The sequence below is a fragment of the Haliotis asinina genome, chromosome 12 (assembly GCF_037392515.1).
Source record: "Haliotis asinina isolate JCU_RB_2024 chromosome 12, JCU_Hal_asi_v2, whole genome shotgun sequence".
NCBI classification, from domain to species: Eukaryota; Metazoa; Mollusca; class Gastropoda; order Lepetellida; family Haliotidae; genus Haliotis; species Haliotis asinina.
The window spans coordinates 18,533,815-18,558,449 of record NC_090291.1 but is presented as its reverse complement, the minus strand read 5'-3'; the positions used below and the strand labels follow the sequence as shown (position 1 = coordinate 18,558,449).

At 38.0% G+C, this 24,635-nt stretch overlaps 1 protein-coding gene across 1 annotated transcript in view; it reads left to right on the top strand.

Annotated features, from left to right (window-relative positions):
• The window catches only part of LOC137257403 (uncharacterized), a 39,687-nt gene extending 22,223 nt beyond the window's left edge, over positions 1-17,464 (top strand). Inside the window, exons 10-17 of the mRNA XM_067794735.1 lie at positions 3,802-4,032; positions 5,713-5,991; positions 6,493-6,666; positions 8,216-8,389; positions 10,308-10,481; positions 12,107-12,280; positions 13,561-13,731; positions 17,334-17,464. Of these exons, the coding sequence (XP_067650836.1) occupies positions 3,802-4,032; positions 5,713-5,991; positions 6,493-6,666; positions 8,216-8,389; positions 10,308-10,481; positions 12,107-12,280; positions 13,561-13,731; positions 17,334-17,464 (1,508 nt within the window). The remainder of the gene's footprint in view (positions 1-3,801; positions 4,033-5,712; positions 5,992-6,492; positions 6,667-8,215; positions 8,390-10,307; positions 10,482-12,106; positions 12,281-13,560; positions 13,732-17,333) is intronic.
• Positions 17,465-24,635: the final 7,171 nt, after the last annotated feature.

Here is a 24,635-nt window from a genome sequence, read left to right as displayed (position 1 = left end):
AACAGTTCCAGTTGTCTCAACAACATAATTTCTAAAATACTTAGAGACAACAATCACGGAAGCCAAAGTAAATCTGTGTAGCAAAAATAGTGAAAATTTATTTAAAAAATAGAAAAGTAAACGCAAAGTCAATCTTGATTACATTACGTATTCCTCATAGCCCGATATAATGATTACACATTAATAGTATGGATACGTTAATGTATAGTTTAAACTAATCTCCTCAAGTAATCGGGACTGGATTGTCAAGCATAAACATACATATCAATGTCGCTCCATACCAATAATATAATTACATAACATACATGATAACAACACTTCATGTTCCGCTCGTCAAACGTCAGAATAAATTTACAGTTATCAAAGCAGACTAACAGGCCCACTAGCTGTAAAAAACAAAACAAAAACAAATAAATTAATAAATCCAAATGAATAGATGGAATACTAAAAACCACCAAAATATGCACGCCCCCTTTAAATAGGTAGAGTGCAAAAGTGGCAAACCGGTAAAATATGCCAAGATTCAAACTCAAAACTATACAATCGTATTTTACTAGATAAATCAGAATGGTCTCAATGTCATAATGTGGGTAGTTACAGAATCGAAGCAAAATATTGTACATATATGTATCATGAAATAATAATTTATCAACTGACTAACACATAAAAAATACTCTTATGATATGTATAACATCACATTTGAGTAAAAAAATGCATGCGTTGAGCGTGTTAGATGTTTTAAAGATCAATGGAATAGGTAGAAAAGGACACCCCCACTTGGGAACTTGGGAGCAGAGAGACGCCACGGTTCAGTGGTTACAGCTATAGGGCCTTCTGTGCTCTCTGCTCAATATATTAAGGGTGGTGATGTAGATGAAGGTTACGCAGGAAAAGTAGGTGTTGTGGGTATACTACGTCAACAGGTAGCTGTGCAGTCAACCAGATAGTTTGTTGTTTTAACCTGTCTGACAATTGTTACGCCTGACCAGGGAGACAATAACAAGCTGATGTTAACACATGTGATCTAACGATAGTTTTGCGTTCTTTAGCATGTTTTGGAAGGGATGGCCGTGATGTATCATTTATTCTTTCATTCATTCACATATGTACTTCTTTCTTTTATTATATCTTTCTCATTCATTCACATATACTTCTTGCTCTTCATTCATTCATTCATTCATTGTAAGATTTCGACTGATACAGTAAACTGGCTGAAGTACTGTTAAACGCAGCCTAAGTTGCGATGGAGACGAATCAGGTCACTGTGTGCATTGGAGCATGAGGAGGCGCATACTAATTAGTACAAATGGTAAAGAAAACAAGCGAGTGACCTACCAAGGTAGGTACACTTAAAACTACTAGGTAGATACATTTGGCGAATGTCAGTGGAATTGACAAGACATATTTCAATACAGTTTAAAGATCTCACAACACCGTTTATTAATGTGTCCCAGCATAGTCACTGGAGTTTGGTCACTCTTGATTAGGGCTTTCACAAATAACTTCAGCTTCATAGATATAGGTTGAATTTTGGTATATTTATAGAATACCTAAATTCAAAAGAATCTCAAGGCTTAGTATTCTAAGTGTATTGTATATGTTGCTGGAAGTAAAGCTCTGTGTTCGGGACCCGTGAAGATGTGGAGTAGAAGAGGGCCTCAACAACCCATGCTTGCCATAAAAGGCGACTATGCCTGTCGTAAGAGGTGACTAACGGGATCGGGTGGTCAGGCTCGCTGACTTTTGCTGACACATGTCATCAGTTCCCAATTGTGCAGGTAGATGCTCACACTGTTGATCACTGGATTGCCGCCGCCATATTGCTGGGATATTGCTGAGTGCGACATAAAACTAAACTCACGAAATTAAACTGAATTTTCATTAGAATTTCATCTATTTTTAAACCATATGTTTGCAAAATAAAGAAAACGAGCAAACGAATATATTTTCGTCCACGAGAGAGATTAGTCGAATTAAGACCGGAATGATTTCATTTTTTTTGTCGTGATACTTATAAACACACTTTCATTCATAAATTTACAACCCCCAAGACAATAAAAAAAAACTATGAAAATTTAAGTGGAAATCCAGATTCTTGTACTTGTTACAAATTAGCAGAATTAAGTCAAAATGAGTTGAATTTTGTGCCATGATACTTACAAATATATCCTCATTCATTTACAAAATCCAAAACACGGGAAAAGATGTATTTTGAGTAAAAGTGATTATTCTGGCATATTTTAAAAAAATCTTCCTAAAGTCGCAAAATTAAGTCAAAATCAGTTGAATTTTGTGTCATGATACTCACAACGGCACTTTCATACATTTACATCCTCCAAAACATTAGGAAAGATGTATTTGGAGTGAAAAGGAAAGATTTTCGCTCATGGGCCCAATGTTTTTCGCCCATGGGCGAGATGTTTTTGAAAATCGGTCTCAATAAGCAGAATTAAGTCATAATGAGTTGGATTCTGTGCCATGATACTCATATATATATCCTCATTCATTTACACCTCCAAACCACAGGAAAAGATGTATTTTGAGTGAAGGCAAATATTCTCGCCCATGGGCCAAAATGTCTTTCTCCCATGGGCGAGAGTTTTCAAAATTGCTCTCATTTAGAGGAATTAAGTCAAAGTGAGTTGAAATTTCTGTCATGATACTCATAAATGTACTTTTATTCATTTACATCCTCCAAATATTGGAAAAGATGTGTTTGGGGTAAAAGGAAATATTCTCGCCCATGGGCCAAAATGTTTTTCACCCATGGTTGAGATTTTGTTAAATAGCTCTAAATTAACGGAATTAATTCAAAATGAGTTGAATTTTGTGACATGATACTTATGAACATACTTTCATCCATTCACAACCTCCAAAACATGGGAAAAGGTGTATTTTGAGTAAAAGTAAATATTCTCACCCATGGGCCAAATGGTTTTCGCCCATGGGCGAGTCTTTTTGAAAAATCACTCTTAATTAGCCGAATTAAGTCAAAATAAGCTTAATTTCGTGTCAAGACAATAATAAATACACGTTCATTTATTGAAAAACTGCACAGCCTGGAAAAAAAAAACATGTAGTTTCAATGAAATTAATTATTCTCGTCCATGGGCCAATATGTTTTTCACCCATGGGCGAGATTTTTCAAAATCGCTGTCAGTTAGCAGAGTCAAGTCACAACAAGCTGAAATTTGTGTCATGATACTTATTAACATTTTTTCATTCATTTACAACCTCCAAAACATTCATTCTGGATGAAATGAAACACTTTCGCCCATGGGCCTGCCCATGGGCCTACCCATTGGCCACTGTTCGCCCATGGGCGTGCCCATGGGCGAACGAGTTTAAATTTTGAGTTTTCGAAAAAAAATTTTTTCATTTTTTCATCCTTAGCACACATACATAACAGCTGCCTGTTTAATTTTGCGAAATCCCTTGTGAGAGAGTGGCCACAGTGCTGAGAGTTTCTGGACTATTGTGAGTCCAGAATTAAATTGTGACGTGTTCTAGTCATCTTCTTCTCAGCGCCTCTGACCTCACACTTCTTATTGGCAGGAGTGACAATGGACCTGTAGCTGTCCTGTTACAAGAGGGAACGTATGGTTGTCCTTTAGTTAGGGAAACCTTATCCTCTTCAAAAACATTATTCCACTTTGGCTCTAGGCATTTAATATATCACTTTATACTATAAATTATGGAGAACATAAAAGAATGCTTAATATTGCTATATCTGGTCATTGAATATCAAGCATATCAGAGGTCTACATTTACTGCATCTGACAAAATATGTCATATTTTCAGATCATGTTTGTTTGCTGGATGGTAAGGGTTCGACATACAGGGGAACAATGCAGAACCCATCCTCTGGTGAAAGCTGTATTATTTGGAGTAACAGCCACTTTCAAAAGACAATTGGCAGTGATCGATCAAGTACATACTGTCGGAACCCAGTAATTTCTCAGAGTCGACCTTGGTGCTACACGTCTACGGATGGTAGTCAGTACGGCCTTTGTGATATCCCCAAAGAGTGCCGTAAGTTCTCCGACTCCATTCAGTGAACACGGTGAATGCACTCACATAGCGTGAGGCCCCTTACAGAGATACCTTTCATCAGTAAATCACATACGGTGCAATGTTATTTATAAATATGAAACGATTGATGCACCTCATAGATGAAGTTGTCTATTTACAAGTTGATTGCTTTACTAAATGTACGTAAGTCCCAAAACATTCGATGTAAATTTACATCTACCGTGTCTTTAATCATAGTGTTCTTGATATTTTAATTTTGGCTAGTATTTCATGCACTTGCCAGCGGCTGAAGGGATGGTGTAAATCTACCTTCTGCAGTTGTTGGCGATCTATAGCCCGTGTTTTATAATGTATTGTCTTCTATATGGACAATGTTTTAGTTTTTCATGCTAGTTTTATATTTATATCTGTGATATTCTAGTATTTTTACTGTCCATCGTCGACAGGTTTTTATAGTGTACATATATTCCATTTCAGTGTTAAATGTTCTCGTCGCAATATGGCTGAAATGTCGCAGATATGACTTAAATATGAACTCACTCACTAAACGAAAGACAGAAAACCAGCTGTGCATAACGTAAATTTACATAAAATAAAAGTTATATTTAAAGTTGTGAAAATAACCCTCAATAAACATGGAGGAAAGCACTTTCGATGAAATGTGATGTCAGGCATCGCACACGGCATGTGCACTTTGTGCGTAATGACATAGCAAGGTTGTGCAGACGTTGAGGAATGCTGACGCGTGCGATGTTCACTGTTGTTATTTTGGGTGCGCAGGCGCTATGGCACGGGAAGGCATCACATTTCACAGCTTGTCATAGTCACTGGTAATCTGACACTTCAGTGATACAGAGATGAGATCATTGAGCCTCATGCAAATTCTAGGACAGGGACATAATGTAACACTTCATGAGATAATGCTCATATGCACGTTGCTCGTGCTGAAAGAAATTTCACGCGACAGTCGAACATTCCGGTACTCCCGTGACCAGCTGTTTCTCCAGACCTGCCCATTATCAAGCACGATAATTTCAGATAATGTCTGTGACGAGTAGTGATGACAAAAAAATAACACGTGCATGTGCGCACCAGAGTCTCGTTTTGCACTTGCTCTCCCTTAAAACTCGGTCCTTATGTCATAGCCAACACCCTTTCCCATTTTTATGTCTATTGGTTGATAGCGTATTCCCATTGTTACTGACTATACCATTTCTTTACCCCCAAGACTCTTGAGTGGATTCCATGATTTCAATATACATGTATTCCTTAGTCCTAAGAAATGTTCTTCTTCTCCAAGGTGCCCGTCAGATTGCCTAACCAGCACGTTCCTTCCACCTGCAGCTCATTTTACCTTCCTATTTATAACGTGTATCAATACCTCACCAGCCTCTGACTACAAACTGTCCAAACCTACTTACATTTTCCTCTTCCCGAGATTACATTTCTACCGTAAAGATATTACCAATACCATCATAAATAAAAGGTTTTATTCATACTAACAATTGATACTATTTCCCTTTACATCTTATCCAGTATCTAACCAAGTAGCATACTTTCAGTCCTATAATACATATATCCATTTGTATTTTGCATACATATGTGTCAGTATACTTATTGCTATCTCTCTCAGTTATTTTGAATACCAGTAGATTCATACATTTCATCAATCATCCTCAGCTTTATCCTCTGATGTGACACGTGGTCGCTGGTTCGTGGACGCTGACCAGACTATTGATGATCTCCTACCGTCCACCGAATGCCTTGTCTGGAACAATTTCTTCGCATCTGACGGTACCATCAGGGCTACCAGCTACAGTGCTTACAATCCTACATCTTATATGGGAAGTTTCACGATTGAAGATTTCTGCGTTGCTGGGAAGGCGTTCAATACATCCATTCTGTGCTATAATTTCACTGAGTCTGGAACAATATGGAAGGCTGGCATTCTGCAGTGTGGTATGTCCTTATGGTGAAACAATCAAAAGACCATCATTGAAAGGGTCGCAACAGCATTGCTAGTATGACTGACGAGTAAAGTTGCTGTTCTCTTGTGGTAACACATCACTATTTTAATACACTATGTCCATATTATTGAACTGTAAGCACCAGTTTTATTAGTTCCCCTCTTGAAGATGAAGATTCTTTGGATCTTTGGATGCAAGTGTAATTCGGAAATTAAGTGAAGTAAACAGCCTACCATTTACGAGTCGCCCCGTCAGAGATATTAACACACATGTTAAGTCAATGGTGATGATGATTTTATATGGAGGTCCATGTACAATGTGAATGACACCCCATTGCCAAATTCGTGGGTTTTGAACCTTTCCCTGAATTCTGAACCATCATTTGGAACACCCTAGACAAGCATCCTTGCAGGCAACAAAAAAAACTTCTGTATGTTCTCTGAAAAGACAATAATCTATAAGATGTAAGAATTCAGTTTCGTCTTTTGCACAGTGGACTGCGGATCTCCCCCTGAAGTTAACAACACTAACGTTTCCATATCCTCCAGTCATCTGAACGGAAAAGCAACATATGAATGTGTAACAGGATACAAACAGTATTCCGGTTCAAGTAACTTCACATGTCTCTCATCTGGTCTGTGGGAGGTTCCTGATATAGTTTGTGAAGGTACATATTTCTATCTTCATAAGGTTGATGTTTGCTATCCTATCACAAGTACAGCTTTCCTTTACAAAGGAATTTGTATTGTCATTTTGTAAAACAAATTGTATATAACTGTTAATTTATTTGACAGAAACGTTGGTTGTTTTATCAGTCATTAATACTGACTGATTGAGTTTAGTTTTTCACCACTTTTAGCAATGTTTTGCACATGGGCTTCACAAATTGCTTTATAATGTAGCAAGTACCAGCATTTATATTTGGCAGGTCCTGGTTGCAGATAAAATGGACTGAGGTCGTTAGAAGGTTTATTCTGTAGCTGTATAATAGTGTATCAAGATACCGCGAATCTTTATGATTCTTTGCAAAAATGAGTACGATCAATTCATAAAACTGAAGAGGAACTAAAATATGATGTATGGCCGATCGGAGTGACAACTCAGCCGTGGCGTAACATGAAGTGGTGATTTTAAGATATCTGTCACAGGACAGGTAATGCACGACATGCTACTAGTATTACAGGGAGAATATGAGTGAAGGAAAAGCGCTCACAAATGAGCAGAGGGAAATATAGCAAGCGAAACACAATGTGTTGGGAAATACATCCAGTCACATTTATCTCAAAAGAGGTTGCAAAAGAGGTTGCAAATGGTCTAAACATTCCATATTAGGTTGACTGAATGTAGAATGTAAATTTATATAAAGAAAATTTGATGATGATTAAACGACAAGCCTGCTAAGAGGTGTTTCTAAACGTATGACAAAAGCTGCTGGAACATCGGTGGGGCTGGGATGATACACTATGTCATGATACGATACGTATCGCGATATTTTACCTGCGATACGATAACGTATCACTATACAAACACATTGAAAGAATGACATACAATTTTAAATGATTATCTCGCGTGTTTTGTGTATAACTGCATCTCTCTCTAAATAAGTCCTTTAACATGTTGAGATAAATTAAATTAAAAAGATCGTGTATCGTTTTGTAGCGATGCACTAGTTGCCAATACGACAACTCTGTCAATTGTATCGCGATATATAGGTGCATCGGTGAAGTGTCCCAGCTCTACACATTAGTGCACATTATTTTGTTACTTTGTATCCTAATGTACAGGTGTAAAGATCAAGCAATTTAGGATGTTGCACTGTTTACCGGATGAGTATGAGTTGAGGCAAGTCAGTGGCGGGAAAATGAGCACGTACAAATATTAAAGTTAAAATTTCTTGTCGAAATTCCTGGTTTCTCTTGTGCAAGTCCTTGTACAAACCCACATGTATTGATCAATATGGAAGAAAATCAGTATCCGAAATTGTTCTTTAAGAATTATTGCCCTTGAGTTATTCTTCTCAACTTGTTAACTGCGTGAAAGGAGGCAACTCAGACCTTTCTGATATAACACGAATGAAAGTAACAGGATAAACAGTCCAGAAGGGTAGGCCATGGGGCTTCTTTCCAGAGTTACTTGTGGTAGCTGTGGTTTCTTAAACGTTCGAGCCATATATGACTGACTGAGGCGTTACCATCAGACTGATTTGCATCTTGCAGTTTACTGTGGTGACCCGCCTGAAAATGACAGGACCGAAGCTTCAAGTACCAGTGGGTTCTTCAATGAGACTGTTGAATACACCTGTAAAGCTGGGTATTTACACATTTCGGGATCAGCCACCATCAGCTGCCAAGAAACAGGGGCATGGGATGAACTACTGATACGTTGTGAAGGTACATGTCCCGGAAGAAGTTACATGTAATATGGACTGGCAGGTGTTTGCGTGAGGACAATGACTAACCTCTGATTTGTTTCTTGTAGAGATGTTAAGGGACGAGGGTGGGTGGGAACCTGCTTTGAAGCCGAAGGTGGTGCTCAAGGATTGACTATAGTACTGTCGGAAATGAAAAAAAAAAACAACCAAAAGTGTTTTTTTTGAGTGCTGCTATGTATCCCTAAAATTTAGACAGTTGTAAATAGCATTTGTCGAAATAACCACTTTCGGCGTAACTGAGCATTTGGTGGGATGCGCAATTACATACCCAGAAAAGCATGTTTACTCGTAAAATCGGGCAAAATAAAAAAATTACGAGAGGCTGATGAAAACAAAAGATCAGGCTACAGAGGGCAATAAGGTCGCTCAGTCAGGTATGACGACGGACCGTCGACTCACCTGGCATGAAATGCATGTGCTGCCTACGGGCACAAGGATCCATATCAAAGATATTTCCTATCTTTCCCTATGTGTTGAATATGCCTCATCTGTTGATTAGCATTTACATGTCTTTTTTCATAAAGGTTACGTTGAGATACGTAAAAGTGTACGATACCCACAGATAAACTTCGGCCATCTTATTAAACGTCTTGCAATATATAGGTGACATGACTGACCGACTAGGATATTATTTGTAAATTGTTATGGCATGCCATATGCTATCCCCAGTATTGATTCCCTGAAGGATTATCTTATATCAGTTGGTATCTCTGTTCTCCAGCCTGACCCCATCCCCCGTCTGTGACACCCCGTCTGACACACCGTTTGACACACCGTTTGATACGAAACATCGTACTTGTTTCCTTTTATAGTGACAGTGAGGTTCCTTGGTACTTCCATCCTTACTGGTTTCAGCACTACCGTTATTTTTACGACAGCTATCGTTTATAATAAATCTAATTTTAACTTAAGCATGGGCAATTAAAGAGTCATTTGTAATATAATATCATCGCACACTAATTGGGATAAAGTTATGGTCTGTTCCAAACATGTCGGTTTGGACTTATTAAGACGCATTGCTCATTTCTGCACTAATCTCTCCAAAGTAAAGTCCTTTTTCTATGTTCCTTACCGCCGTACCAGTCAGACTGTCGTCAGGGTAAACTATGTTTAACAGACATTTTACACTTGCACATTTTAACTACATAAGGAGTAGATATAAATCGGAAAAAGGTGTTTTTTTCTATCTGCGACAGTACTTTAGTGGTAGTAGCAGTAGTCTGCTGATGTGAATACCTAAAGAAGCGACACAGACCAGACAGTTATATATTTGTGATCTGTTTCGGTGAAATACGTTCCTTGTGAGCTACTGATTCGTATCTTGAATTGGCAACAGCAGCTGTTTTTGTGACATCATATTATAAGAAGCAAATAGTATTTCAAGTTATGTTCCGATATAAAACACTCACGTTGACTCCGTTTTGCAGATTCAGCTAACAGATTATGAAGTTCTTCGATTTTTGTGGGTTGTCATATTCTTATATGATTATAAAGGTTTCCATATACGAAGGTCACAGGATTGGGTCTTAAATGAATGTGCTTCCAAGCAGGATCAAGGAAGCGTATTCGTCGGTCAGTTAAAATGTCCTGATTCAAATACCCATTTCCGATTTTATAACGGTCATTTGAAATCCTTCAAATGATGAGTGATCGGGTTTATATTGAAACTACTTTAATACAAGTACATAGTAACCACGTCAGTATATCTTCAAATAAAGGGCGTCTAGGCGAGTTTCATAAGGTATCACCATTTGATGTTATATTTCGTGATAAACAGCCTTTTTAGCGAGTTTCATTAAGTCGTGATCACCATTTGAAACTATGTTCCGTGGCTGAAGACTCTTTCTTGTCCTCATTTCCCTTCAATGTTCCATCAGTCGACTGTGGAGATCCCTCCCCAGTAGACCACGCAGACATGTACGTCAACTCCACATGGCTGGGTCAGACCGTCAATTACTCCTGCCATGACGGTTATGTGCATACGTCAGGATCGGACCAGGTGACGTGTCTTGAGACTGGAGTTTGGGACGTCACGGATATGACGTGTGTAGGTAAGTTATGAAAACAAACATGAATTAGTCCATGAATGCATGAATGCATGATTGAGTGTATGTATGAGACCATTGAGGTTAAAACTGTTCCGTAACCACCGATGCTGATTGAAAGTGGATCGGGTGCTCAGACTCAACGGGATTCTGTGTCATCGTGCCCCAAATGGCATGATTGCTGATCATAGTACCAATCTCTTGATTGTCTGGTCTAGACTCGATCATTTACAAGCAGCTGTCTTATTGTAGGAAGATATTGCTGGTTGCGCCCTCAATCAAAAAGAAATACTGAAAGCTGCCTTTAGGTTTCTGTATTTGTCTATTTAGAGATATTTATTTAATTTTAGGTGTCACCCACCAATATTGCATGACAAATTCCAGTTGGATAGATTCAAAATATGATATATGCATATAGACTCCTGACCTTTTACTGATGTCCGGGTCATTCGTAAGGAGGCTATGAAATACATGGTTTGGTAGAAGGATGCTATAGTTGGCCACCGACTATGGACAATAAAACTGTGGTTAATATGCATTTGAAGATGTCTGTTATAAAGGTTGTCGCATGCAAAAATGGAAGTTCTACTTTTGAGCAAATTGTTGATGTTCTTGTCCAGTTGTCCATCCGGTAAATTCCTTTGGTGTGTAATTTGAGTATTTGCTATATAAAGCCAATCAAATGAATGCAGTTATGTTTGGATCACTTTATTGCTCCTTTATCAAAAATTAACGGGTCTGTATCTGTAAAATGTAACATACACATTACAGCCTCTTCCTTCTCCTCCTCATTCCAGAATCTTTCATTTTAGTGTTATTGTTCACACTGCATTTTCTTCCCTCAGTCTGTAGTTGATTCATTCAATGTACATCGTTTTATGTATACAAACATTGATCATCCATGCGGAAAAAAACATATTTTCATTTACACTCACACGCATGAGAAACGCAATCTTTTTATACAGGAAACAAACACGAAACTCTAAATTGATATGAGGTTTTGCCATATTATGAAACCTGAGTGTGTTATCAATAATTTTTGTTGCGGTTTGGAAGGCCCGAGGAAAAACATTTCGACAGAAGGAATCACCAAAACGAACAATAGCGATGAGCATGTGGTGTCATGCACACACTTCTCCTAAACATGCATTATTTGTGGGACACAATAGGACACAAAAGTTGGGTCTACTACTCCTTATGCCACGCTTAACTCAGTGGAAAAGAAACCAGACTGTCGGACATTTGCAACCGGGAGTGTCTGTCCAAGATGTTGCTCATGATTTCGACGTAAACATAACTACATTCTACCGTGTTTAGCATCGATACAACACAACACAGGCCACAGGTAACCTTCCTAACGGTCATTCTTAGGTCACCACCCCTCGACAACGCAGGCAGTCAACTACCAATGAGATCCGTTCTTGTCCGCCCATTCGAAAACTTAATGATGTCATCAGTCTTGGTAGTCAATTAAATCTCTTCACTCTAGTATTTGTCTATCTGACCATGTTTGTATTTCTTGTATTAAACGTTGAACACCACATACATATATCTTTTCAACTTGACTTGCGTTACTTTTGCGTGTGAGTATATATTATCGTTGTCCTCATTTCCCTTCAATGTTCCATCAGTCGACTGTGGAGATCCCTCCCCAGTAGACCACGCAGATATGTACGTCAACGCCACATGGCTGGGTCAGACCGTCAATTACGCCTGTCATCACGGTTATGCTCATACGTCAGGGTCGGACCAGGTCACGTGTCTTGAGACTGGCGTTTGGGATGTCGCAGATATGACATGTGAAGGTAAATAATGAAAACAATAGATAACGATATCTATTATTTGATTGTCTGACCCAGACTGGATTATTTTTAAGGCCGTCATCTAAATGCGGGAAGATATTGCTGGATGATGCGATCTTCAAACACCCAAATACACATAGCTACACCATACGTAGTTCTTGTCTATTTCTAACAGGACCAAAATGGTTTGTATGTTCTTCACTTGGGCAGACTTCCACCCGTATCCCCATTAAGTTCCATTCTCGTCAAATGAAATCACCAGAATACATATTCCTCATCTGACAAAGATGAGTTTTAACAATCATGAGGTTTGATTGTATCTTAATGTTAAGCGACATATTCAACTTCTAAAAATAGCACTCGAAAACATTTCCTTCTTAGTTAAAATTTAGAGGGACGTCTTAACCAGTGTTGTTGCAAGAAATATTCGGAATGGGTTTATTAAAAAAAACTTTCCGGCGGTATTTGGTGGGGCTGTCAATATTGATGTGCTTCACGGATATTTGGAACTCTAGGATGATGTCTTTTGTTATCACTTATAAACTAGTGGCATGTGATACAATTGTTCAGTCGATAATGGAGACAACTCTGATACATTTGTCCGAAAACCTATAAGACGAGAATATACATATTGGTTCCTAATAGCCACGTCGCTCAAAACTTTTTCTTCAAAAGTAACACTCTCCAATGTGGCAAAATTGATAGACACACGTTAATAATTGTTGAGTAACGACAGTCATAAACAGTTAAATGAACTAATACGTAATTTCCGTATAAATAAAATATGTATACATTCCATTTAAATGTTAAATGTTCTCGTCACGATATGGCTGAGATATTGTCGATGTGACGTTTAACGCACTCACTCACTCACTCATCACTCTATGACCCGTGAAGATCCGGGTTAGAATTGACCATAGTAACTCATGCTTGTCGTAAATGGCGACTAACGGGGTCAGGTAGTCAGGCTTGCTGATTGTGGCTGACGCATGTCACCGAATTACACCTGCGTAGACCCATGCTCATGCTGTTGATCACCGGGTTGGCTGGTCCAGACTCGATTATTTATAGACCATTGTCATACAACTGAATCGATACTGAGTTAAACAACTAACATTCGTAAATTCGTACATTTACATTTCTTAACTACTGAGATGGCCAGTTACTGGATTGTCTGGTCCATTATTTAGAACATACAGACAACCGGCATATGGATAGAATATTGTTGAATGCGGCATTATGCAACACAGAGCCACAAGATACTCATCACCATGTATTTTCAGTGGACTGTGGAACACCACCTCCTGTTCTTCATGCCGAGGTGACTGTATCCGGCACGTGGGAAAACAACGTTGCACAGTACACATGCCATGTTGGCTTCCTGCCATTGGGATCAGCTTTCGTCACCTGCCTTCCGAACGGCACTTGGGAAACTCCTTCTTACATATGTGAAGGTAGACGTGCATCAATGAAATTTACCCATGACGATAGATAACTGTGTGTATCAGCTTCCGATAAGTGCATGGTAGCAATTCCCAATGTCTTTTTGTCATCTGAATGAGTGGTCAGTTTAAACCTCATCATGCGCAAGTAGCAATTTACCACACTTTCAACATATCTGATACACGGATGCTATCATCCTTGAAACTTTTTTGGAGCAGTATTCTGCCAGTGTCTCAGTTCCCAATGTTCCAGTTAGTACTACTGATCCAGATACGAGTTACGAGTCAGTATAGAATGTACAAACTCTTTAACTAAAATCACACAAACAAAATATGCAAAGCAGTATAGTCCTTCAAACAAAGCTTAAGTAAGGCCATTCTACTTATAGGCTTCTGTGATATGTCATTTCATTATAATTTAGATAAAACATTCTGGCGAAATGCAGTTTTCGTTTCTAAAATGCCACTATAAAACTTGATATAGTTTTGCTTCAAATCAAATATTTCTATAGATTATTTTACAACCAAATTTCCATTTGATCACCACTCTTGCAGCGAAATATATAAGACACGTGTACCAAAAAAAATATTTATATTGCAGAAGTTGTAACACAGAAACCACAGGTTGATAAATACGGAAGAATACGCATTGAAAAATGTATCTGCCGATGCATCAAAGTTCAACGAAAACAAGAAGACATAGTGGCTGAAATATCCAAGAATCTGTCTTTGAACACCAAGAGCCTGCTGTCCAACGTAATGACAAAGGAAAGCCTTCCGGACGGGAGGAAGTCATCTCATGGCATGGCCTATATCGCAATGTCAGTAATTGGAACTCTTTTCGGTGTTGTCTTCTTTTCGGACATATATTACGTCATAAACGGGATAAAAAGCCAGTTTAGCGTTCGTGGATGAGGTTGAAGTCGTTACAGATTTTCAATGGAACAAGGCGAAATGTGAACAGGTCTAATACACCCAATCTGGTCTCCTACGGCAACGAAAGCACAATTTTAATATGGAAATGTAGTCATGCTTTAACAATGAGTCTGGAATCACTTCGAAAGTTCTTATGTAATTTAACATAGTAATGATAGGTTCACATTAGAATTGTGCATTGTCTGCAAGCTTTGCCGGATCTTTACTTACCTTGACATTGAATGATAAGTTGACTGGAGATATATTGTTATTTTGAAGAATATACATGGGTTTAGTACTTTTATAAATATTTGTATTTTTGTGACATCTTCTACACTACCGATGAAATGTTTAGACTCACCGGTGTATGTATAGACCCTTCCTTCAGTCTAAATTTCTAAACTATATTTTTCAATATAATCTAGTCTGTTAAAAGGCACTGTTTACACATGAACTGATGTGTTGTCACACAAATTCGTAACGTTGAAAAGAATATTATCATGGCTTCAGAACATGATGAAAATCAGGGAAAAATTGCAAATTCTTAACAAAACTTTACACGAAAACGCATCTGTTCGCATGGCCGATGTTTTAAATGCGTCTAAACTTTTGACGGGTTGTATAGCTAACAGGGTTTTCTCCGATTTGAGTGATTCGAGGGAATCTTTTAACAACGGAGGGTTTAAGAGGTCGCTTTATATTATTCTCATAATGACAGAAAACGTCACTATTAACGTATTTTTATACATCGATAAGACTGCACAGTGTTACCGGTAAATCGCAACACGCTTGACAAACGATACGTATTCCAATGTTTCATTTTCTGAGAACCGGTATATTTGGTTAATGGCATATATGAATTTGTGTGTTGTTATTATGTTTATGGTTGAAGTTAAAATCCACACATGCTTTCGTTCACAACAAATATTTTCCTTCGTTATTCAGTGACAAACGGCATACTGTAACACCGTTAATTGTATTTAAAAGAATATAAAATCCATGGTTATGTCCACCTAAGATATATGTTTACCTACTTGTAATTTAGAAAATATGACATGCACAGTTAGATTCAATTACTGTCAAACACTTGTTTCCAATACATCGCAATACGGGTACCTGAATCGAAATATATTGCAATGCAATTATTTGCCAACATAAAGCCCTATAGGTATCGAAGCAGAATACCATTTTACTTTCCCTACAATAATGAGAAGTGTGCCACACAGAACGGCCTTGCATAGATGAAATAAGTACTATTCAGTTTAATTTTCACAATAAAGGCAGGCACTAGTGAAAGTTTGTCATACCCCAGACTATCAGGTCCCTGTATAATTCTCAAAACATAAGAAAGCAGACGGAATTCCTTGACATAGTTATGTAGCTTGGTCTTTTAGATCGGGGAAGAAATTATATTTCTGTTTGTAAACCCCGAAACGCATTAGATTTCACGCATAGAAACTCCACTTGTCTAAATATACTTAGCACTTCCCCATGCTTACTGTTGTAGAAATTGTGGAAAAGAATTCATGAAGCAGATTTTAAGTTATATAGTGCACAAATGTTGAAGTGAAAAGATTATAAGTGTAAGATAACATGTATGCTGCTTTACACACAGAACCCCTCCAGTAATATGGGAACTGGAATATAATAACATCTGAATATAATTCATGGACCTAATATAGGTAGCGCAAATGAATTAAAACAACATTTTAATCTCAACGCATCAAATGCGTACTTTTTAAAAAGTTTAAATATTGAAAATGTACTTCGCTCACCACCTCTTCATTTGGCATGAACTGTGTTTACCAAGTTTGAAACGAATCGACAGAGTAGGTTTCAAGTTTATAATAAAATGTACGACTTCATGGAGAACACCTTTTTGTTTTATTACACCGAGCGACGTTTCGGTGCAGATAGCTGGATAACGATGGAAGAATAAACTAGAAGTTGTAATCCATAAAGTTGTATGCGTCATCATTGAAAAAGTTACTTTTCAGGTTATAGGTCGCAAGAATGTTACACATGTTGAAATCGGTAAGTTCAGAATCATTTCATTGCAGAAAATTAATGTTTGATTCAATTCAAACCTCCTCTTTGTTTTATGTTGGAAACTACCCACCAATTCAGTTTTAAAAGATTCATGGATTAGTGTTCTAGCAATAGGTGCAACAAATGTTACAGACACACAAATCATACGTCAAAGCATGGTCATTACATCTGTACATTTTCAGAAAACCCGTTTGTTGAAAATATATATTTCACTTCCTCCCTATGGAGATAGTTTGAAGTGAATCCAGCACATCTCTGTGTAGGAAAGCCGGAATCCCTTCCTGTGGCTATATGCCGTGTCGGAGGTATAATATTAATGAAATTGTCTGTGTATCAACAGTCACCACATATTCCAACATTTAGTCCTAGGCCAGCTGCTGGAAAACCCCCATCTTCTAGCATCTAGCGGCAGCAGGATATGGGTTATCTAGTAATTAGTATGACACCTCCCACTCTCAAATGATATGGAAGTGGCCACAGGATGTATACCCCAGTATGCGTCAAGGACCTGTTGCTTTCGAACTAGCTCATCTATTTGTGTAAAATAACTGGAAATGCTGATAAAGAACACTCTCCAACAAAAGATAAGTTGGTGTCGCCAGTGTAGAAGCTATGTAGGCTTAGCACTTTTTCATCAATCCCCATTTCAGGTTACAAAAACAAGCTGGATTCAGTCCACTGTTCAAACAGTGTCCACGTGCTACAAGACAACAAGCAGGGTAATTACACACATTGCCCAATGGACGGTGACAAGCTGTTGTTCAACATGGTCATGAAATGAAGTAGAAGTGATAAGGCTGGGTGTATCATATTCCTGATTTTGACGGTATCACTCTATTTGGACAAGGAATATATTCATTTACCTAAACCACTAGTCACCCAACATCCACAAACTATCCCACGCTTACACAGCCAATACCCACTAAATAAGTAGTGATAAAAGGTCACCTTGGAGACACGCATTTGTTCCTTGACATTTTAGAAATTATCCATTTTAGTCTTTTATGTGAAACTCTTCGCTGGTTCAAACTAATCAATTAATTCGGAGATCACGAATATTTGGGATATACCTTTGTCGAACACGTTATATCCCAAATATCACCTGTACATTAGTCTCCATAAACTGGACCCATGAAAATCTGGCTTAAAATATTGGCCTTCAGTAAACCATGCTTGTAAGCGGCGACAAACGGGATAAGGGACTTGATTAACACATGTCATCGTTTCCCGGTTGCGCAGATAGAAGCCCATGCTAGTGGCTGTCTTATTACTGGATTGTCTTATCCACATTCTGTTATGTACAGACTGCCGCCATATAGTAGGAATACTGCTGCGTGCTGTAATACTCTACTCTTGTGTAGATTAACAGCTGCCCTATTTTTACAATTAGGTGATCAGAAGTCTACAAGATGTTTGATTCCAATTCAGAAGGGAACTGTTTTATTTTTCTAGCTTTATTAAAATTATGGGCAGAGCTAGTGCATGTGAAATATCTTCATTACTTTCCTTGTACGATATGATGATTGGCGATTCTTTGATTCAACCAAAATATTGTAATACCTCACTTAATTTGTATTTCGCCGATTTGAAACACCAATGTCGCTACAATTTTAATAAACAGATCTATCGACCATACAATCTTGTCATGGTGTGTTGTCTTGAGTAGACAGAAGCAATTTTGATCCACACAAACAACAACAAATGTGTTACCCCAAATATTTCAAGGAAAGGCAACGTAGATAAGATAAGAAAAGCGCACCTAGCATATGCAAATGATCCTTTAGTGGGGGTACAGCAGCAAGTCGACACGATCAGTAGCGAGTGTGCCTACCCTGTGTATTGATGCAGGCCTAACAGCGTTGATTGAGACCTATAAACGTCAATGGACGTCCTGGGTACGATTAGTATATAACCGAGAAAGGATTTCGCGTTGTGCCTAAAGCGTTGTTGGGTGATTCGGAAAATGCCGTACTAAATTTGATACCAGACATGTTCATGTCTTCCATTGTTTATTTTAGAAGAAACGTCCTTTGGACTGATTCAAACGAAGCGCCTTTAAAATATATACATGCTTGCCCTTTTCCGATAGATATGTCCTTCCTTACACTCAGAGCTGCAGATAATTTTTCAACATCAAGGCCCGCTTGTTCAAAACCCTGTTATCAACCATCAATATGATATGTTGTTGGATGATTCGGAAAATGCCGTACTAAATTTGATACCAGACATGTTCATGTCTTCCATTGTTTATTTGAGAAGAAACGTCCTTTGGACTGATTCAAACGAAGCGCCTTTAAAATATATACATGCTGGCCCTTTTCCGATAGATATGTCCTTCCTTACACTCAGAGCTGCAGATAATTTTTCAACATCAAGGCCCGCTTGTTCAAAACTCTGTTATCAACCATCAATATGATATATAAGTGATGAATTATACCGGCCTTTGCGAAACGTGATTTTGTAAACACTATCCATACGTCGGAAAGTGCACCTGGACGTTGGTGTAAGTGTATTTATTAAAACATCGGAACAGGATTGCAGACTTATCGGCAACGTTTGAGAATTTTTAGTGCCTTATGAAAATTCGATATCAACGATAATCAATGTGTTATATTTGAAGGTCAATACTCCTAGTAATTACTATTTTTGGTGTCATGTGTTCGTCTGGCATTCCTTAACATAGATGGATCTTAATTATAATCTTACTAACCATTTCAGCAATAGCCCTTAATTTCTTTTGAATTATCACCCTTTTGAAACTTTTATTCAAGAAAATATTTTAAAAATACTATCTATATTGCGAAAGCGTTATTAGCACAAACATTAGCTTAAACAAGACATCATTAATATATAGGGGCGGTGGGGTAGCCTGGTGGTTAAAGCGTTCCCTCGTCACGCCGAAGACCCGGGTTCGATTCCCCACATGGGTACAATGTGTGAGGCCCATATTCTGGTGTCCCCCTCCGTGATAAAAGCGGCGTAAAACCAAACTCACTCACTCACTCATTATTATGTATCCTTTTTCTATTGTGAGTGATATGTAGGCCTACTATATGATAAACTAAAGAGGTGGTCTCAACCATTGACTGGATCACATTCTCTTTGCCAGCAGACAAATTTCGACTTCTCTTTTTCCTTTGGTTGCAGGATATATTTTGCGTTTCCTTTTTGGCAAACTGGAAGTAAACAAGACAACGGAATTACAGAATATATTGGAGCTAACCTGTGACGTTAACCACACTGCGTTGACGGCGACGTCACCAAACAGCATGGCTAACCATGTTGTGAACAACGTGTTCACACCGTGGTATTTTCACAATCGCCGACACCTTTGACATCACGGCTCATTAAGCAACTGTTCAGGGCCTGCTTGAAACCCCCCCATCCCAAAAAAGATAGAATATCACTCCTCTTATTCAGTTTATTATTGTTTTAACAGACATTACCATAGGCGAGTTTTGCATCCAATTTAGTGCAGGAGAGTTAGTAACAGACTATTCACGGTGTGTGGTCCTTTGCATAGAGCTCAAGTCACGAATCGGTTAAGCATTTCCTTGGATGGGTGACCGTGTTTGGCAGATTGACTTCTGAACGTTTGAAGGACTTCAGTCGTGTCCCACTGCGAAAGCAGATGTGTAGTCCCATCTAAGGCAAATGACCTTATTTAACATTGCCTCTGTTCACCCAGAAGAAAAACGCTACAGGTTGGATAAAGTCACGTGATTATAGCCTTCTAGCGCCTTCAACAGGCAGCTTGGGTTATCCGGGGAAATAACAATCAAATTCTGATTCCAGCGTCCAGTGAGCAACTAGTCAGATGGATACTAGGCTCTATACAAATGATTTTGTTTCATTATTGCCATGCATTTAGTCAGTAAAAACAAGAAATGCTGACAGATCTGTGCTCGCAACCTGCTAAAGGATGCATGATTAATATCTACATACAGTCTTGTTTGTTTTTCGCTTATTCGTTACCATTCCTTCACGCGCTTTTGTACGCGGATAACTCAAGAGTTACACGATTAATGATTGTTTTCAAATGTATACTTTGTATATTTTAAGTCCGGCGGAGGTAGCAATGGATTAACACCGTGTACAGGTAGAGTTGTCCCTTTTCTGTTTCAACAACCGCCTGGATAACTGAAGAATATGAAGCGGAATAACAGATCACACAACACATGCACAATTTACATAGAGAGGCGCACGACGTTGCACTCTCGTAAAACATTATGGTTCGCGTATGTCATTCAGAACATATGTACAAAGCCGGTAAGAAACTAAAGCATGCTGACGGTTGAATACTTAATGATTATTTACAAGACGCATAGTAGGAGTTGGTTAGTGCGATGGCGACGGAGAAACGTCGGGTCTTGGCCGACATATATAACACGACATTCTTGTATTTGCAGTGAAATGTCACACTGAGTGTAATTGGAGGGACAGTCTAGGTTCATGGTGTGATTGCACTAACCATATATAGTAGGTCACAATCAATTGGACGAATTGTTTTCGATAGACTTTGCAAGGTACATGTATTGATGAGCACAGACACCATTCATACTAGCATAATCTCACGTACATGTATGTTGCTCCCCAACACCACCACACCTCGTACTGTTTAACTAAAATATATTTCCATGATAAGATAAGATAAGATAAGATAAGATAAGATAAGATAAGATAAGATAAGATAAGATAATACTTTATGGTCCATATAGTGGAAATTTTCATTGCACAGTTCCAAGTCACAGTCACATTAAAATAAACATATACAAGCATCTATACACAACTACAGCATCAAAGGACAGCAGTCATGAAAATTGTATGCAATCCATTTTCCTCTTTATTTCACGTACACTTTAAGGCTTTTGGAGAATCTGCTGCTCATAAAACATAGTCGATACTTTCCAAAGGAAGACCAGTTAGTTTTGATGGAGTATTTTAGAATTTTGAGCAATTTGTTTTTGTTTTGAGCATACAGGTTCCCATACCTACATAGAAAAATAAAAGTTAGAACAGACTGGATAAAACTTCTATTAAAAACACCATAATGGTTTGGTCAAATTTGAAGTGTTTAGTCTCCATAGACAATGGACCACTGCTTGCATTTTTTGTATATACTGCTAGTGGTAGAATTCCATGATAATGTTGAGTGTAAAATAGTGCCGAGATATTTATATTTCTCAACTACTTGTCCTTGTCATTTATGTTTACTGGTGAAAATTTGAATCAAACCACTCCACTAATTTCATTTCTATAACAGATTCTCTTAAAAGTCCCACCCGTCCGACCTCATCCGCAAATTCAACAGTAAAGGCAGATTCAGAGGTATATCTACAATCGTTGGTGTAAAGAATGAATGAATAAATTGGATTAGAATCTTCAAAGCAAACTCGCAAGTGACTTCGTGCGAATAGTGTTCACCCTGTTGGTGACATCACGAGAAGACACCCACAGGCTTTATGCATGTTGATACAGTAGAATGCAATAATAATGCAATAATCACATCTTCAACTGAAATATGTATATCATCACCTGGAAGAAGAGAGTCTAGAACACCTGAGGTATCTATTGAATCAAATCTTGAATAAAATATCTTTCTATTTTGAATTTATATTCATCTTTACACTTACTTGTTACTTGAATTTTCTTCACGTTAACTTTATCCCCTTCTTTAAATGCGCTCCTTTTTCATTCAACACGTATTTAAACTGTTTTGTTACCCAGGACTTTTTATTAGGATACATCTTTATGGTTTTAGTAGGTACAATGCATTCCACACAAAAATGTATATAGTCAGTAACCACTTCAGTAAACTCATTCAACTCATTACAAGTATTTTAAAAAAAAACGTTCCAAATTGTAAGTCAAAACAACCCCTTATAGTATCCAAACATTCCCGTGACCAAGTTTTAACGTGTTTAAACTGTTTATTAAACTGTACCCTTTGCTCATAAGTTATGTTTTGCTTTTTTACAAATGAATGAAATATGTCTAAATGTATGATGCTTAACTTAATACAACAACTTCCCGGATACCTCGCTGGTGAAAAAAAATATCTAATTGCATTGACGTAGTTGTTTTGAATGGGTTCCTTGGACAGCGTTAAGGTGAGAATCTACTAGCACACCTCTCTAGCTAGAGAAACAGAATGAACCATCACTTCTGATATTGTTGCTTCTGGCGAGGCAAAGCTTTCACTTACTGAAACATCCTTCAATTTAGATATTTGAGGTTACCCAGAATATCACCGTACATGGAAGGGTTCTGAATCTGCAATGAATGGAACAACACTTCACTAATTCCAGACGTTATAATATATGAAACAGTGGACATATTCGTGGCCCCCCGTATTTGTTCATAGTTTCCCAAATGCTCTTCTTTTTCATAAACATTGTACATTGACTGACATATTGGTAGTGTCATACATGTGACTTTATATGCCGTCACGCATACCAATTTTAATGACGTGATTCGTCACTTATACCAAGTTTAATGAAGTAAGTCGTACCTCATACCACGTTTAATGAAGTGATTCGTCTCTTATCCCACGTTTCATGAAGTGATACAAGCAGACGTTTCCTATACGCGAAGACCCGTGAAGGTCCGAGGTGGAGTGAGTGAGTGAGTTAACATTTAACGTCACATCGGCAATATTGCAGCCATATCGTGACGAGAACAATATAAATTATAGTAATGTTAAGATGAGAAAAAAGAAAAAGTAAAACCTGTCAGCGAAGGACAGTAAAAACACTAGAGTATCACAGAACATAAAACTAGCATTGAAAGTTAAAACATTGGAATTAAAGAAGACAATACAACATAAAACCGGGGCTATAGATCGCCAACAACTGAAGGTAGATCACCATACTAAGGTCCATGGGGACTTACATTACTTCTGCTACCTGCATGAACCCTAGCTGGATTTACACCATCCCCTCAGCTATTGGCGATTATCCTGAAATTTAGCCATTACTTAAAACAACAAATATTCTACGATTAAAAACTAGTAGTAGATTTAAATTGACTATGAGAGTATTGGACTTACGTACCCTCTCAGGAGGACAATAATTTTACAATACTTCAACCCCCTTTGAGGGTACAGCCACTAACAATCTAAGTTACTAATTTAAACTACCAATCATTAAAATACAACTATCTACAGAGCATATCAATTACAATTCAATAAGAAAATCAATTTCTTTTCAAAATCCAAGAATTAAATGAGTACTAACTGTGCTAAAAAGATCCTTCATTGTTTTGACATTGAAATAGTTATCCCTTATGATGGAGAATTCAACACAGTCAAGCAGGATATGCTTGACCGTGGTTCTCTCATCACAAGGGACAAAACGGAGGATCATCGCCTTTTAGTAAATAACTGTGGGTGTAACGCGTATGGCCAATGCGACATCGTCGCATAATGACCTCTTCAAATCTGGACTGAGAGCCCAAGTGAGTGTAACCAATATAAGGTTTTATGGCATGTAATTTATTTATTCCCACTTGGGTGTCCCACTTCTTTTGCATCAGATCACGAATGTAAGTTCTAATGCTAGCTTTATAGTCACTGTACGGAATAAGAAGTGGGGTCACAGATTTGTTGAATGCAGCCTTAGCAGCAAGATCGGCCATTGCATTCCCAGAAATACCTACATGGCTGGGTAACCAACAAAAGACGATGTCGCACTGGCCAGTTCATTATACAATTCAATTATGTCAATTAAAAGTGGATGTTTACAAGACAAATTTTTAATAGCCTGAAGGCAAGAAAGAGAGTCAGAAAAATGATATACTGTACATGATTAGGATGTCTTTGAATATATTGAAGAGCCGTTAATATTGCGTTTGCTTCTGCAGTGAAAATGGAGCTGTTATCAGGTAATCGAGAAGATATTGTTCTGGATCCAATGACAGTGGCACAAGTAACTGCGCCACCGTCCTTGGATCCA